At 51.4% G+C, this 17316-nt stretch overlaps 1 protein-coding gene across 7 annotated transcripts in view; it reads left to right on the plus strand.

Moving 5' to 3' along the window:
- Positions 1-8310: 8310 nt before the first annotated feature.
- The window catches only part of FBN3 (fibrillin 3), a 91966-nt gene continuing 82960 nt past the window's right edge, over positions 8311-17316 (plus strand). For 4 of the 7 annotated variants that reach the window (XM_074384693.1, XM_039466740.2, XM_074384695.1 and 1 more), the window contains exons 1-6: positions 8928-9810; positions 10554-10737; positions 10869-10951; positions 11837-11935; positions 12105-12200; positions 13105-13200. In XM_074384693.1, the coding sequence (XP_074240794.1) occupies positions 10571-10737; positions 10869-10951; positions 11837-11935; positions 12105-12200; positions 13105-13200 (541 nt within the window). In that variant the 5' untranslated portion in view covers positions 8928-9810; positions 10554-10570. Of the gene's footprint in view, positions 8603-8927; positions 9811-10553; positions 10738-10868; positions 10952-11836; positions 11936-12104; positions 12201-13104; positions 13201-16815; positions 16919-17316 lie in introns of those variants that run through there. The other 3 variants (XM_074384696.1, XM_039466741.2, XM_074384697.1) reach the window with 2 other exon arrangements.

Raw genomic sequence — 17316 nt, forward strand, 5'->3', positions numbered from 1 at the left:
GACTTGAGTGCCCCCTAGTGGCAGATTCGATTAACTTCCTCTTGGCAATTAAGTCCTCATAAATAGGATGGCGTGACTCCCTGCCTAGAACCCACCATGGCTCCCTGCTGCCGCCAGGTCGTGTCTATGTTCCTGGCTTTCAAGATTCCTTTCAATCTGAGTCCTGCTCAGCTCTCCACAAGCAACTTCCACTCCGTTCAGCATTTATTGAGTGCCAGTGAATGCTCTGGCACGCATGCATTTTCTGAAGATCAGTGATGTTCAGGTTTCTGGATATGACAGTTTGCACTTAACCAACTTTATTTTTGAGCCTCAGTCTTCTCGTCTGACTTAACTAATGGCCCCCTTAAGGTTTTAGGGGGCAGGGCAGAAAGCTGCAAGTGCAGCCTTAGCCGTCAGGGATGGGACCAGAGGGAGAGAGGCGGGGCGGGCACTGGGGCCCCAGATAAATGGGTGCAGATGGCAGGGCTGGCAGTGGGTGGTGCCAGGGTCCTCCCTTCTCCCAGTAGGACTAATTCTAATCCAGTTGAAGTTGAACTCCTGACCTTAAAGCCCGCCTTGGCCTCCCAAAATGCTGGCATTACAGGCATGAGCCACTACACCCCCAGCCTCTTCCTTCTTTCCTTCTTTCCTTCTTTCCTCCCTCCCTCCCTCCCTGCCTTCCTGCCTGCCTTCCTTTCCTTCCTTCTCTCTCTCTCTCTTTCAGTCTTTCCCTCCCTCCCTCTCTGCCTTTCTTTCTTTCTTTTTTTTTTTTTTTGAGACAGAGTCTTGCTCTGTCGCCCAGGTTGGAGTGAAGTGGTGTGATCTCAGCTCACTGCAACCTCTGCCTCCCAGGTTCAAGCGATTCTCCTGCCTCAGACTCCCAAGTAGCTGGGATTACAGGCGCTCACTAGCATGCCCAGCTAATTTTTGTATTTTTAGTAGAGATGGGATTTCACTGGGTTGGTCAGGCTGGTCTTGAACTCCTGACCTTGTGATCCACTGGCCTCAGCCTCCCAAAGTGCTGAGATTACAAGCGTGAGCCACCACGTCCGACCCTCTCTGTCTTTCTTTTCTTTCCGTCTTCTTCTTTTTTTGAAAGGGTCTTGCTCTGTCTCCCAGTCCAGCGTGATCTTAGCTCACTGCAGCCTCAAACTCTGGGGCTCAAGTGGTCTTCTCACCTTAGCCCCCTGAGTAGCTGGGACTACAAACACATGCCACCATGTCTGGCTAAGCTTTGTATTATTTGTAGAGATGGAGTTTTGCTGTGTTGCCCCGGCTGGTCTCCAACTCTTGGGCTCAAGGGATCTGCCTGCCTTGGCCTCCCAAAGTGCTGAGATTACAGGCATGAGCCCCTGCTCCCATGAAAATACTGCCATGAAATATTTTCATGGGAGTGGGCTTGCCATGAAAATATTGCCAAGATGTATTGAGAAGTAAAAAGAGGCCAGGTGTGGTGGCTCACACCTGTAACTCCAGCACTTTTAAAGGCCAAGATGGGCAGATCATGAGGTCACGAGATCGAGACTATCCTGGCCACCATGATAAAACCCAATCTCTACTAAAATTTTTAAAAAAAAAAAAATTAGCTGGGCATGGTGGAGCATGCATGTAGTCCCACCTACTTGGGAGGCTGAGGCAGGGGACTTGCTTGAACCTGGAAGGCAGAGGTTACAGTTACAGTGAGCCGAGATTGTGCCACTTCACATCAGCTGTCTGGGTGACAGAGGAAGACTCCATCTCTAAATAAATAATAAAATAATTAGCTGGGCATGGCGGCGCATGCCTGTAATCCCAGCTACTCAGGAGGCTGAGGCAGGAGAATTGCCTGAACCCAGGAGGCGGAGGTCGCGGTGAGCCGAGATCGCGCCATTGCACTCCAGCCTGGGTAACAAGAGTGAAACTCCGTCTCAAAAAATAATAATAATAATAATAATAATAATAATAAAATAAATAAAATAAAGTAAAATAAAAATGTATGCAATGTCCAGAACACACAGATCCACAGAGAATAGAATGTAGAGGCTGGGCGTAGTGGCTCACACCTGTAATCCCAGCACTTTGAGAGGCTGGGGTGGGCGAATCACCTGAGGTCGGAAATTCGAGATAAGTCTGACCAACATGGTGAAACCCCATCTCTACTAAAAATACAAAAAAATTAGCCAAGCTTGGCGGCACATGCCTGTAATCCCAGCTATTCAGAAGGCTGAGACAGGAGAATCGCTTAAATTTGGGAGGTGGGGGTTGCAGTGAGCTGAGATCGTGCCACTGCACTCCAGTTTGGGCAACAGAGTGAAACCCCGTCTGAAGAAAAAAGGAAGAAAGAAGAAAGAAAGAAAGAAAGAAAGAAGGAAGGAAGGAAGGAAGGAAGGAAGGAAGGAAGAAAGAGAAAGAGGTCAGGCATGACGGCTCATACCTGTAATCCCAGCACTTTGGGAGAATGAAGTGGGAGAATCACTTGATTCCAGAGTTTGAGACCAGCCTGGGCAACATAGTGAGACCCTATCTCTACAAAACAAAAAGAACAACAACAAAAAAAACCCTAAGAATTAGATAGGTGGTGTGTGCCTGTAGTCCTAGCTACTCTGGAGGCTGAGGTGGAAGGATTGCTTAACCCAGGAATTCTAGGCTGCAGTGAGCTGTGATCTTCCCACTACACCTCAGCCTAGGTGGCAGAGCAAGACCCTGTTTTTTTTGTTTTGTTTTTGAGGTGGAGTCTCACTCTGTAGCCCAGGCTGGAGTGCTGCGGCACGATCTTGGCTCACTGCAACCTCCTCCTCCCAGGTCCTGGTTCAAACAATTCTCCTGCCTCAGCCTCCCAAGTAGCTAGGATTCAGGCACGTACCACCATGCCCAGCTAATTTTTGTATTTTTAGTAGAGATGGGGTTTGTTCGCCAGGCTGGTCTTGAACTCCTGATCTTGTGATCCACCTGCCTCAGCCTCCCAAAGTGCTGGGATTACAGGCATGAGCCGTTGTGCCCAGCTCGTATTTTTTAAAAATTATTTTTACAAAGAGGAAAAAAGGCAAATACAGAACAATGTTTAAAGGTGCAAACATTTGTGTTTATTAGTAAGAGAGAGACTATATTGTATATTGACCCTAGACAGGTCCCCTGTCTAGAACATCAAGGCAATGGGGCAGGGGTGTGGGTCAGGGCCCAAGGCCACGGGGAAGGTTTCCAGCTTTGTGGCCTGGGTTGAGATTTGCCTGTATTCTTTCCTGGCTGTGGGGTCCCAGAGAGCGATCTGGTGGCTCTGTGCCTCAGTTTCCTCATCTGTGTAACAGGATGATAGCAGGGCCTGTCTTGGGGGTCTGTCGTGAGCCTGACCTCTTCCTCGGAGCTTTCCTGGGACCTCCACGGCCTCTCTCGCTGCTCCAAGCCTCATTCCTGGGCATGTGGCCAAACTCCTGGCCTTGTACGCAATGCTCCTACTCCCAGCTGCTTCCTGTGCTTATACAAAGAGGGCTCTGTCCCCAAGCCACCCTGGCCTAGGCTGGCCCAGTGCACTCCACGCACCACAGGCTGCGGGCATCTCCCCATCCCTCCTCCCACCTCCTTGTCCCCAGCCCTGACCCTCTGCTTCTGGGCACACCCTGCCCACCCCTGTCTTCATGCCTTCCTAATGGACATATGGGGTCTCTGGCCCGGGAGCACACAGTCAAGTCCCGCCTATGTCGGGGGCTCCCTGACTGTTCAGAAAGATGGAGGGTGGGGCTGGAATAACTCACAGTGACCTTAACGGGATGACAGCGGCAGCAGCGGAAGTGGGGAAAGCTCTGGGGGACATTAATAGTGTGACATTGTGACAGCAACAGGTGACAATGTCACAGGAACTGGGAATGATGGGGAGGCAGTTTGACAGCAGCAGGTGACACTGTAATTTTAAACCCCCCTAGGGGCTGGGCGTGGTGGTTCACGGCTGAAATCCCAGCACTTTGGGAGGCCAAGGTGGGTGGATCACGAGGTCAGGAATTTAAGACCAGCCTGATCAATATGGTGAAACCCCGTCTCTACTAAAAATATATATATATGTTTATAAAAATAGCCGGGCGTGGTGGTGTGCCCATGCCTGTAATCCAACTACTTAGGAGGCTGAGGCGGGAGAATTGCTTGAACCCAGGAGGTGGAGTTTGTAGTAGCCGAGATCCCATGACTGCACTCCAGCCTGAGTGACAGAGCAAGACTCCGTCTCGGGGAAAAAACAAAACAAAACACCCCCAACTAGGGGCTGGGTGCAGTGGTTCACTCCTGTAATCCCAGCACTTTGGGAGACCAAGGCAGGTAGATCACTTGAGGTCAGGAGTTTGAGGCCAGCCTCATCAACATGGTAAAACCCTGTCTCTACTAAAAATATAAAATTAGCCAGGCATCGTGGTGCTTACCTAGAATCCCAGCTACTCGAGAGGCTAAGGCAGGAGAATCACTTGAACTGGGAAGCGGAGGTTGCAGTGAGCCCAGATGGCACCACTGCACTCTAGCCTGGGCTACAGAGTGAGACTCCATCTCAAAAAAAAAAAAAAAAAAAAAAAAAAAAGAACTTTAAAACACCAGATCCCCACTGGAGCACATGGACCTCATTTTGCTGAGGGTGGGCAGCCCTGGTGTCAGTATCTCAGACCCTTGAGCGGCATCAGGGCTTGAGGCGCCAGGTGGTAATCCATGGTGTCTTCCTGGGGCCCGATCTGCATGTGACGTGGGGCAACGTGGCTGGCTCTGGCACCACCGAGCTTGGTCACTCTTTCTACTGAGCCTGGTTGATGCTGATGCCAGTTGATTGTGATGTTCAGAACCTGACACTCTGGGTGATGGTACTACCATGTGCAGGGGACCACGTCACAGTCATGGCAGAAAGATGAAGGTGTAAAGGTGACAGGAGGCATGCATGTCTCAGGTAGTGGAGCAACCAGAAAAGAGCAGGGTGTCACATGGACAGGTGACAATGAGACAGGGTTACAGTCTGTGCAATGGGAACTTGGTGACGATGATGATGATGTGTATTTAGAGACAAGGTCATCTGTCATCCAGACTGGAGTCTAGTGGCAACATCATAGCTCACCGCAGCCTCAAACTCCTGGGTTCAAGTACTCCTCCCGCCTCAGCCTCCCGAGTAGCTGGGACTACAGGTGCATGTCACCATGCCCAGCTAATTTTTCTATTTTTCTGCAGAGATAGGGTCTTGCTATGTTGCCCAGGCTTGCCTTGACCTCCTAGCCTCAAAGGATTCTCCACTTCAACCTCTCAAAGTGCTGACATTACAGGTGTGAGCCACTGCACCTGGCTGATTATGCAGTTTTGTTGGGGAGACCATGTGCGTGCTTTGTACAGTCCTGGTGGGAGGACTGTGATACCGGGGAAGACTGACAGCCTAAATGTCCCATTTTTTTTTTTTTTTTTTTTTTTTTGAGACAGAGCGTTGCTCTGTCACCCAGGCTGGAGTGCAGTGGCACAATCTCGGCTCACTGCAACTTCTGCCTCCCGGGTTCAAGTGATTCTCCTGCCTCAGCCTCCCAAGTAGCTGGGACCACAGGTACGTGTCACCATGCCTGGCTAATTTTTTGGTATTTTTTAGTAGGGACGGGGTTTCACTGTCTTAGCCAGGATGATCTTGATTTTCTAACCTTGTGTTCGGCCCACCTCGGCCTCCCAAAGTGTTGGGATTACAGGCATGAGCCACCACGCCCAGCCTAAATGTCCCTTCTTTTTTGTGTGTGTGAGATGGAGGCTTGCTCTTGTAGCTCAGGCTGGAGTGCAATGGCAAGATCTCGGCTCGCCTCAAGTTCCGCCTCCAGGGTTCAAGTAATTCTCCTGCCTCAGCCTCCAGACTAGCTGGAATCACAGGCATGCACCACCACGCCTGGCTAATTTTGTATTTTTAGTAGAGATAGGGTTTCTCCATCTCAGGAGAGATGAGAAGGTCAGGCTGGTCTGGAACTCCTGACCTCAGGTGATCTGCCTGCCTCAGCCTCACAAAGTGCTGGAATGACAGGTGTGAGCCACTGCACCCAGCCTAAGTGTCCCGTCTTAAAGTGTGATGTAATGAGGGTACAGCGGAGGGTGACAGTATCTGTGATACCACGTCAATAACTGGCAGGAACATAACAGACCAGGCGGCAGCATAGGAAGTCTGAAGCCACAGGACGCGGTGTGGACAGCAGCTTGGGTCGGGGGCTGTGAAGAACACTGCTCGCTCCCTGCTGTCACTGAGAACTTCTGGGTGCAGGGACTTCCTACAGCTCCACATCTTGGTCTGGACACACGCTCTGGCTTCCTTCTCCCCTGGAGAGCAGGTAGGGAGACTTCTGGGATGGAGTCACTGCCTGTCCCACAGTTCTTCCAGAAAAGCCTTGCTCCGGACTTAGCCATGGCAACACCAGCCATGCAGTGTCCCTGGGGATAGGACAATCTCTCCCCACCTTTTGTACCTATGCTGGGCTGCTTCTAGGGAACCCAGTGCTTGTCCCCATGCCCAGGTAAAGTATATTTGTTGCAGAACAAATCTGGGTGGACTTTGGCAGGGGAGTCTGGAAAGAGGTGTCCGAGGTGGCCAGGGAAACTGGCCTGTCCACAACAGCCCCTGGACCCACCCCCCAACAGGAACCCCACCCCTCTGTCTCTGCTGGGCCACCTCAATCCTGGGATTCCCTCTCCAGTCCACCCTCCCCATGCCCCACTACCCCACCTGACCCTTCTCACAGAGTCCAGGGTCCCCTCCCTTGGCCAGGATGACTAGCTCTTGTCCCTGAAGTCGGCCTCTGTCCGATGTGCTCCCCCAGCCCAGCCCTGGGACCCTCGATGCTCCCTGGACACAGGCTGAGACCTGGAAGTGCAGCTGTGGGAGAGCCTTCCCTTCCCGTGAGTCTGCTGTGCCTCCCCTCAGAGTTGGGGGTTGGGGAGAGCCTGGGTGTTTCTAGCCTCTTTTTCTTCTTCTTTTTTTCTTATTTATTTATTGTTAAGACAGGGTTTCACCATGTTGGTCAGGCTGGTCTTGAACTCCCGACCTCAGGTGATCCACCCGCCTTGACCTCCAAAGTGCTTGGATTACAGGTGTGAGCCACCACGCCCACCCAGCCTCTAGCTTATTCTTACGTTTCCCACCTTCCTCTTGCTCCCTCCCCTTCTCCTCTCCCTTAAAGTTCCAACCTCACTCTATCCAGGCATGTTTATTCTAAGCTCTCTCCTCTCCAGACCTTTGCCTGTTCTGTTTTCTCCAGCAAATTCTTATGCAACTGTCAAAGTCCAGTTCAAAAATCCTCTCCCTACCCCCAAATTGTGAGTTTACCCTATTGAACTCCCAAAGCTGACTGTGCTGAATATACCCCCACCATAGCACTTCTGGAATGAAGATAGGGTTTCCATTTTCTGGAGAGAGGGTCTTGCTCTGTTGCCCAGGCTGGAGTGCAGTGGCCTGATCATAGCTCACTGCAGCCTCAACCTCCTAGGCTGAAGCAATCCTCCTGCCTTAGTGTCTTGAGTAGCTGGAACTACAGGTGCATGCCACCATGCCTGGCTAATTATTATTATTATTATTATTATTATTATTATTATTCATTTGTAGAGATGAGATCTCAATGTGTTACCCATACTAGTCTCGAACTCCTGGTCTCAAGCCCACTGGGCTTATTTATTACATTCTGGAAGTGCCATGGTGGGGGGATATTCAGTACAATCTTTTGAACTTTGGGAGTTTAATAGAGTAAATTCACAATTCGAAGGTAGGGAGGGAATTTTTGAACTGGGCTTTCACAGATGCGTAGGAGTTTGCTGGATGGAGTAACAGCTTCAGGCTCAACACACGGCTTCTGACAGATCCCCATGTTAAGGGTATATTCTCAAAGGTGGGAAGGTGGTGGAAAAGCCTAGAAATCTTTGTTTGGAGTACAGACAACAGATAGGGAGCTGAAATTCTTGTCTGGGCTCTTTGGTAGGTGGAGAAACAGGTTCAAAGAGATTTGAAAGCTTGCACCGTTTGAATTGTTAATCTCTTCATTTTGAGAACCAGATGAAAAACGTGGGCCCTTCTCCCTGGGAAACGTATCTTTGTTCAATGTTTTGCCAACACGTTTAGGCGCCCCTGATCTCAGCCTAGTTAAGAATCCAGGCTCCAAGAGCCAGGTGAGTTTCCAACGTCACCGTCACCCTCGGAATTCTCCTTGCCCGAGGGAGGGGGCTGCGGCTTCGGAGGCCGTGGGAGGGCCGCCCAGGTGAGTCCGGGACCTCTCTGCCCAGGCTGTCGTCCAGTACCCCCCAAAATCTCAATCCGAAAACGAGGCCCCCGCAGCCCCTACAAGGTGCCCCTAGCCCTGAGTCCCCTGCCCGCCCTCCCATCCCTCCAGCCCCTCGGAGTTTTCACCCGGAGCCCCACGCCCTTCCCCCAGCCGCAGCCTCTCTCCCCGCCCCGGATCGGAGCCCCCCGTCCCCGCCCCGGGAGCTACGAGGTGCAAACGCGCCCTCCTCCAACTCCTCCCGCCCCCAACTCCCCCCGAGCGGCAGCTCTGGGCTGGGAACGCGGCGGGGTCGGCCTCGGCTTCGCGTTCCGCCCCGGGTCCCCGGCGCCGCAGGAGCCCGCCCTGCAGCGCAGAGTCCCGCGCGTCCACCCGCCTCCACGCGCGCAGCCTCGCAGGTAGGTGAAGGCGCGGGGCCCACGGTGGCGCGAGATCGCGGGCGCCGAAGGGTGGGGAAGGCGCGGGCGGGGGGTTGGGGGGGCGGCAGGAGGAGGGGGAGGGGATTCCTTTGTTCGCAGCCGGGCAGCCCCGGGCCCAGCCCCCTCCCCTCTCCGCCTTCTAGTGGCGCCCGCCGCAGTGGGGCGCGGGGGCGCGGGGACCCGGCGGCGGGGGCTCGGCCAGGCGCGGGGCCCCTGACCCACAGGTGAGGGCGGAGCCTAGCGTGGTCGCAGCCGGGGGTCCTGCCAGGTGGAGATCGCCGCCGGCGGTCTCCAGGGGCGCCCCCTTTTCCGTCGGTGGAGCTCGGGACCCCTCGCTCCTCGGCCCTCAGCCTCGCCGCCCCGTGCCCGGCGCGCCTTCTCTGCTCATTCATTCCACAAACTCCAGGGTGTGGCTGGAGTGTAAGGGGGACCGAGGCAAATCAGGCCGGAGACTTCCCCCACCCAACTCCTCCTCCCCACCCGAGGCAAGGGGCAGGGGTTGGGGGTGGGGGAGGAGGGCTTGCAGGCCCCCAGGCTGCCTGGAGGAGTCCACGGAACCTCACAGTGCAGACTGACCTGGACAACTCAGAAGCAAAAAGAGCGTGCCCCTCCGCAGCCAGCCAACTCTCTTGGGACCACTCTGTTTACCGAGAGAGGGGCATGGCCACACAGCAGGGCTCCTTGCCCATTCTACCCCTACGTCCAATTCCTCTCCTCCTTGGGACCTGAATGGAACGGGAAGGCCACTTGGTGTGGCATCTGTCCCTCAAGTATTTTGCCTCCAGCCTCTAAACGGTTGGCTGGTTGTCTCCTGTCCCCGTCTCCTCCCTCTCATCCTTCATGGCCCAGGAAGGATCCAGCCAGGGGGAGCAGAAGCAAGTTCCGTTCCTGATCTTCTCCCCGTCCTACTCCTCTGCGTGGGCTTAAGTTTCAGCTTAGCCCCTCACTCATGGTGTGATGGCCTTAGTTTGCTCATCTGTGAAATAGGCACAGAAGCGATCCCTTCCCTGCCGGACACAGGGTTATGCTCTGCATTGGGAAGTTCCAGCCCCTGACTGGGCCCCCTGCCCGGAATGAGGGACAGTGGGGTGGTTGCCTGAGGCAGCCCTGAGGCCTGTGCGAGCTCAGAGAGGCATCCAGCCCTGACCTGGGAGCAGTGGACAGTCAGAGGAGGCTTCCTGGAGGAGGTGTGCTATTAGAGAAGGGTCTTGGGGCTGAGGGTGAACAGCCAAGGCAAGACACGTGTGGGACGTGAAGGGGAGGGGACACAGGGCCAGGTGGGGCCAGGTGTGGCCAGGTGTGGCAGGAGTGGGAGTATCTGTGTCACAGAGGGACAGTGGGGTGATTGCCTCCCATAGACTTGGCACTTTCCTCCCACCCTAGACTCTCTCCCGGCTCCACCCTCCCAGCCAGAACTTTGGGAATCTCCCATTCCTCTCCTCTCTCTCTCATCTGGACAGCCCCCAGCCTCCTGACACCCCTGGTACCCCCGGGGCCCCTGCTGCCCTTCCTCACTCCATCTAGCATGCATTTCTGACCCTGCTTCTCCCACGGGGAGCTTTTCAAGGGCCCTTCATTGCCCTTGGTGAACAAGCAAACCCTCTAGGACACTATAGCACCATAAAAGCTATGCCCACTCCTGCAACGCCTGACCCCACCTGGCCCTGTGTCCCCTCCCCTCCATGTCCCATGCCCGTCTTGTCTCGGCTGTGCACCCTAAGCCCCAAGACCCTTCTCTAACATCACACCTCCTCCAGGAAGCCTCTTCTGACTGTTCACTGCTCCCTGGTCAGGGCTGGATGCCTCCCTGGGCTCCAACAGGCCCCGGGGCTGCCCCATTTGGTAACCACCCCAGCCTCCTAGTTGTGTGGGGTGCCCCATGGCCAGGGTTGAGGGTTCTTCTGGGGCTGACTCTGCTTCCTCTCCACAGCCTCCAGGGGACACGTCATGACTCTGGAGGGTCTGTGTTTGGCAAGGGGCCCACTGGCCCGGCTCCTGCTGGCCTGCTCGGCGCTGTCATGCATGGCGGGTGGCCAAGGCCGCTGGGATGGGGCCTCAGAAGCTGCAGGTCCTGGACGTGTGCGGAGGCGGGGCAGCCCAGGCATCTTGCAGGGGTGCGTGGTACCTGGGATGCTGGGAGACACCTTTGGTGTGGATTGGGCTGTCCTGGGGCCAGGGAAATGCCCGGGGTGGGGGGTATCAACCCTGCCAGGGGCTCACCAGACACATCTCGCTGTCCCCAAAGGCCGAATGTGTGTGGCTCCCGTTTCCACGCCTACTGCTGTCCTGGCTGGAGGACATTCCCTGGCAGGAGCCAGTGTGTCGTGCGTGAGTGCTGCTGCCTTTTGGAGGTGGGGGCGGTGCACAGGCCAGCAACACTCTTACCTGCCTGCAGGTCCAGCTCTGTTTATAAGGGGACTTAGCCAGGGGCCTCTGGCTGAACCACAGTGATGGCCCTAGCGTCTGTCCTCAGGCTTCCAGGCCAACCTGCCATGTTCATTTCCTTTGCCCTAAAACCTCCTCGTTTCTGTCTCGCTGTTTGTCTGCCTGTCTCTCTGGTTCCCTTGCTTTGTCTCTGCCTCTCTGTTCATCTCTGCTCATGTCTCTCTCTGTTGGTTTCTTTTCTTTATTATTATTTTTTTTAGAGATGGGGGTCTCTGTGTTCTTCAGGCTGATCTCAAACTCTGGCCTCAAGTGATCCTTCCATCTCAGCCTCCCGAAGTGCTAGGATTCCAGATGTGAGCCACCGCACCTGGCGTCTCTCTGTTGGTTACTGTCTCTCTATCTATCTGATTCTCTCTCTCTCTCTGAGTCTCTTTCTCTCTGTCTCTCTCTGGCCTCACCCTCTGCCTCTGTCTCTGTCTCTGGAATCTGACTCCACTTCCCAGGAGACACCCCATCACAGTATCCAGGACCCCAGCATCTCCAGCTCTGTCCTCACAGCTCAGCAGTTCTGGCCCAAAAAGCGTTCTGTCCCGATGGCTCTAGCAGAACCCCCAACCCACAGCCTGGGTCACACCACCTGCCCAGCCCAGCCTGGGATTAGGGGGACGTCCCGTGAAAAAACAGGGGTGGGGTGTGCTATGAGCAGAGCCGGGGAAGCAGATGACCGGCAGAGTCCAGCCAGGTGTGCCGGTCAGCCTGGACACCGATGAAACAGGGATGGCCCAGGCTCGGTCCCGGTCTTGACTGCCACCCGCTGCACCCATCCAGCCATCTGTAGGCACGCCTGCGGTGAGGGATTCTGCTCCCAGCCCAACCTGTGCACCTGTGCGGATGGGACACTGGCTCCCAGCTGCGGGGTGAGCCTAGGTGAGCGAGGAGTGGCCTCTTGGGGGAGGGAGAAGAAGATCACAGGGTTCCGGCTGCTTTTGTTGAAAGACAGGAGTGGGGCTGAGCATGCCTAGTCCCCCAGCCTTCCCGGGAGGGCATCGTGGGGCCCGTCTTCACCTTACTGTGTGTTCCACCTTCCTGTTCCCAGGGTCAGGGTGCAGTGTGAGCTGTATGAATGGGGGCACCTGCCGTGGGGCATCCTGTCTGTGTCAGAGGGGCTACACGGGCACCGTGTGTGGTCAGCGTGAGTATCCCTGTGGGACTACCCGCCCCTTTGCACACCCAGAACTGTGATCCAGAGCACTGGTCTCTGCTACTACCTGCCTACGGCCCAGAGGTCCTTCTAACGGGACTGGAGATTGCAGGGGACATGCTTATTGTCACAGTCTTCACAGTCTTTTTCTTTTTCCTTTCTTTTCTTTTTTTTTTTTTTCTTTTGAGACAGAGTCTCGCATTGCCACCCGGGCTGGAGTGCAATGGCACAATCTTGGCTCACTGCAATCTCTGCCTCCCGGATTCAAGCAATTCTGCCTCAGTCTCCCGAGTAGCTGAGATTACAGGTGTCTGCCACCACTCCCGGCTAATATTTTGTATTTTTAGTAGAGAGGGAGTTTCGCCATGTTGGCCAGGCTAGTCTCAAACTCCTGACTTTGTGATCCAGCCACCTCAGCCTCCCAAAGTGCTGGGATTACAGGCATAAGCACCTGCCTTTTTTTTTTTTTTTTTTTTTTTTTTTTGAGATGTAGTCTCAGTTTCCTGGCCAGGCTTTAGTACAGTGGCGTGATCTCAGCTCACTGCAACCTCTGCCTCCCGAGTTTGAGCAAGTCTCCAGAGTCAGCCTCCCAAGTAGCTAGGATTACAGGCACATACCACTACGCTGGGCTACTTTTTGTATTTTTAGTAGAGATGGAGTTTCATCATGTTGGTCAGGCTGGTCTCGAACTCCTGACCTCAGGTGATCCACCTGCCTTGGCCTCCCAAAGTGCTGGGATTACAGGCGTGAGCCACTACGCCCGGCCTCAGTCTTATCATTCGACCTGGGCCAGATCCTGGGGATTCCTGGGTAAAGATGGGATTGCTGTGAACCCCAGGTCTCTCTGCTGCTGGAGTAGGGGAAACTCTGGCCACCTCCCTCTCTCCCTCCACAGCCATCTGTGACCGCGGATGCCACAACAGGGGTCTCTGCATTGGCCCCAACCACTGTGCCTGTGTGTACGGCTTCATGGGACCTCAGTGTGAAAGAGGTACCAAGCACACGGGGGTGGAGGGCAGACAGGGGTCTCTACGCAGGGAAGGAGGTTTTCTGGAAGCCCCTGAGACATGGCCAGGCCTCGAGAGGGGCCAGCTGGCCTCCTCGCAGCTGGGGCAGTGTGAAGACATTTATTTCATTTGGTCATCTTTCTCCAAAACATCTGTAATTCACTGGCTCTGATCGTGGGCCTGTGTTGGAGTCTAGTAGGAAAGAGAGAGGATGTGCCGGTCTGAGGGGCAGAGAGAAGAAACTGCAAGCAGAAGATTCTCATCTGGGGTGATCAAGGCTAAGACAAGGGTTGGGGCAGCCCTGAAGCATGTGAAGGACAGAGAAACCATCTGCTCCATGGAAGGAAGTCAGGGAGGGCTTCCTGGAGGACGAGACCCTCAGCTAGATAGGATAGGGTGGATTGGACCTCATGAGATGGGCACACCCCCTCTCTATTGCACACTGACTTTTTTTTTTTTTTTTTTTGAGATGGAATTTTTCTCTGTCACCCAGACTGGAGAGTAGTGGCGTGATCTCGGCTCACCATAACCCCCGCCTCCCAGGTTCAAGAGATTCTCCTGCCTTAGTCTCCCAGGTAGCTGGGATTACAGGCATGCCTCGCCAAACCCAGCTAATTTTTGTATTTTTTTTGTATCATAGATGGAGTTCATGCCAATTCAACTGAGAGAATATATTTTCAATATATATGACTGACATTAATATCTGTAATGCACAGCAAATCAGAAACAAAACAACAAAAAAAAGGGGAGATAAATCTGTGTAAAAATGTGGAAAGGATATGAGCAAGCAAGTCATAGAGGAGGAGGCCAGAATGGCTAATAAACAGAGGAAGGGATGTTTCATCTCATTAATAATCAGAGAAATGCAAAATGAAGTGAGAAATGGATACTACTTTACATCCAATGATAAAATATAGGATAATATCCAGCTGTCAGGGATGTGGGGAAAATGCAACCCTTATGCACTGCAGGGGTCAGTGAAAAAAAAAATTTTTTTTTCTTTTTTTTTTCCATGAAAAGGAGCAAACTAAAATTAAAACAAGCTGAAGCAACAAAATAATTAATGAATTTAAGCAAAAATTAATGTGACAGGGAATAGCAAAACTAAAGGAAAAGAAAAAACCCAGTGAAATCAAAAGCTAGTTCTTTGGAAAGGACATAAATGGGACTTTACTACTGACCCTACAAATATTTAATGGATTATGAAGAAATACTATCAATAATTTTATGCCAATAAATTAGATGATAGGTGAAATAGACAAATTCCTAGAAACACATAAACCAGTAGAATTGACTCAAGAAAAAATAGATCATCTAAACAGATGTATATCTTAAGAGATTAAAAGGAAATCTGGGCCCAGATGGCTTCACTGCTGAATTCACTACCAAACATTTAAAGAATACTAACTCTTCACAAAGTCTTCTGAAAAACAGAAGTAGATAACACCTTTTTTTTTTTTTTTTTTTTTGAGACGGAGTTTCGCTCTTGTTACCCAGGCTGGAGTGCAATGGCGCGATCTCGGCTCACCGCAACCTCCGCCTCCTGGGTTCAGGCAATTCTCCTGCCTCAGCCTCCTGAGTAGCTGGGATTACAGGCACGCGCCACCATGCCCAGCTAATTTTTTGTATTTTTAGTAGAGACGGGGTTTCACCATGTTGACCAGGATGGTCTTGATCCTCGACCTCGTGATCCACCCGCCTCGGCCTCCCAAAGTGCTGGGATTACAGGCTTGAGCCACCGCGCCCGGCCGTTTTTTTTTTTTTTTTTTTTTTTTGTTTGTTTGTTTGTTTTTAAGAAAAATAATAAAGAAGAGGAAGAAAGAAAAAGAGGAAGAGGGAGAGAGAATGGGGGTATTGCTTTATTGCCCGGGCTAGAATGCAATCTAAATATGGGTATGCCTATATTTGTCCTTAATAATGGAGATATAAAAGAAAATGAGGGAAGAGAATAACAAACAAGGAGCCAACCAACATTTCGTTTAAACTTCTAAGTTGATATGATGTGGTACTGATCTACGTATTCCCGTATTGGGTGCGTATATACTTAGGATCTTTAGCTCTTCTTATTGTTGCATTGATCCTTTTATCATTATATAATGTCCTTCTTTGCTTCTTTTGATCTTTGTTGCTTAATTGTAACTTCTGCTTTTTATTTATTTATTTTAGCTCTCTGTTTGGTTGGCAAATCCTTCTCCATCCCTTGTTTGGAGTCTTTGTGTATCCTTGAATGTGAGATGGGTCTAGATGCAGCATACTGATGGGTTTTAGTTTTTTAATCAAATTGCCTATCTGTCTTTGGATTGGGGGATTTAGTCAATTTAAATTTAGAATTAATAATGATATATGTGAGTTTAATACTGCCATTTAATATTAGCTGGCTATTTTGCCCATTAGTTGATGTAAATTCATTATATTGATGCTCTTTTTGGTATTTTTTTAGAAAGGCTGATACTGTTTGTTCCTTTCTATGTGTAGTGGTTCTTTCAGAAGCTCTTGTAAAGCAAGCCTGGTGGTGATAAAATCTCTGAGTGCTTGCTTATTCACAAAAAACTTTATTTTTCCTTCATTTGTGAAGCTTAGTTTGGCTGGATGTGAAATTCTGGGTTGAAAGTTCTTTTCTTTAAGGATGTTGAATATTGGTCCCCACTCTCTTCTGGCTTGTAGGGTTTCTGCTGAGAGATCTGCTGTGAGTCTGATAGGCTTCCCTTTGTGGGTAACCTGACCTTTCTCTCTGGCTGCCCTTAGTATTTTCTCCTTCATTTCAGCCCTGGTGAATCTGACGATTATGTGCCTTGTAGTTGCTCTTCTTGAGGAATATCTCTGTGGTGTTCTCTGTATTACCTGGAGTTGAATATTATCCTGCCATACTAGGTTGGGAAAATTTTCCTGAATAATGTCCTGAAGCATATTTTCCAGCTTGGATTCATTCTCTTCGTCACATTCAGGTACAGCTATCAAGCGTAGATTAGGTCTTTTCACATAGTCCCATATTTCTTGGAGACTTTGCTCGTTCCTTTTTATCCTTTTTTCTCTAATCTTGTCTTCTAGTTTTATTTCATTGAGTTGGTCTTCGACCTCTGATATCCTTTCTTCTGCTTGATCAATTCGGCTGTTAAAACTTGTGCATACTTCACGAAGTTCTCGTATTGTGTTTTTCAGCTCCATCAATTCACTTATATTCCTCTCTAAATTGTGTATTCTTGTTAACATTTCATCAAATCTTTTTTCAAAGTTCTTAGTTTCTTTAGATTGGTTTAAAACAAGTTCTTTTAATTCACAGAAGTTTCTTATTATCCACATTTTGAAGCCTGCTGCTGTAATTGGAACACACTTGTTCTCCATCAAGCCTTGTTCCGTTGCTGATGAGGAACTGGGATCCCCCGCTGAGGGAGAGGCGTTCTGATCTTGGGTATTCTCAGCCTTTTTTGGCTGTTTTCTTCCCTTCGTTGTAGATTTATCCATCTGTAGTCTTCGTATTTACTGTCTTTGTAATTGGATTTCTGAGTGGACGTCCAACTTATTGATTCTCAGCGCCGAAATCTGAGCAACCCACTGCGCCGACTAAATCAGCGGCGTTAAGGTTGATGGTGCTTTTCTGACTCTACACCGAGAACCAACGCTCCGAGGTGCCGGCAAAACCGCCTCGCCGGTCACAAGAGTCGTGCTGGCGACCCGTGGGGCTCCTCCGCTGGGAATCTCCTGGTGCGTAACAATAATTCATGTGAAAGTGTGGCGTCCTCTCGTTCTTTGCGCTTTCACTGGGAGCTCCAATCCCGAGCTGCTAGTGATCAGCCATCTTGGATCTCTCTAATTTTTGTATTTTTATTAGAGACATGTTTGCCAGGCTGGTCTCGAACTCCTGGCCTCAAGTGATCCGTCCACCTCGGCCTCCCAAAATGCTGGGATTACAGGTGTGAGCCCCTGCTCCCAGTTACCCTAACTCTTAAAGGTGATCCCATTTTAAGAGGGCTAAGATGGGTGGGATCGCCTGCTGAGATGTTGTTACCAAAATTAAGAGGGTGGATGTATCAGGAGTTTGAGACCAGCCTGGGCAACTTAGTGAGACGCCATCTCTACGAAAAGTCAAAAATTAGCCAGGC

The sequence above is a fragment of the Saimiri boliviensis genome, chromosome 14, assembly GCF_048565385.1.
Source record: "Saimiri boliviensis isolate mSaiBol1 chromosome 14, mSaiBol1.pri, whole genome shotgun sequence".
Classification (NCBI taxonomy): Eukaryota; Metazoa; Chordata; class Mammalia; order Primates; family Cebidae; genus Saimiri; species Saimiri boliviensis.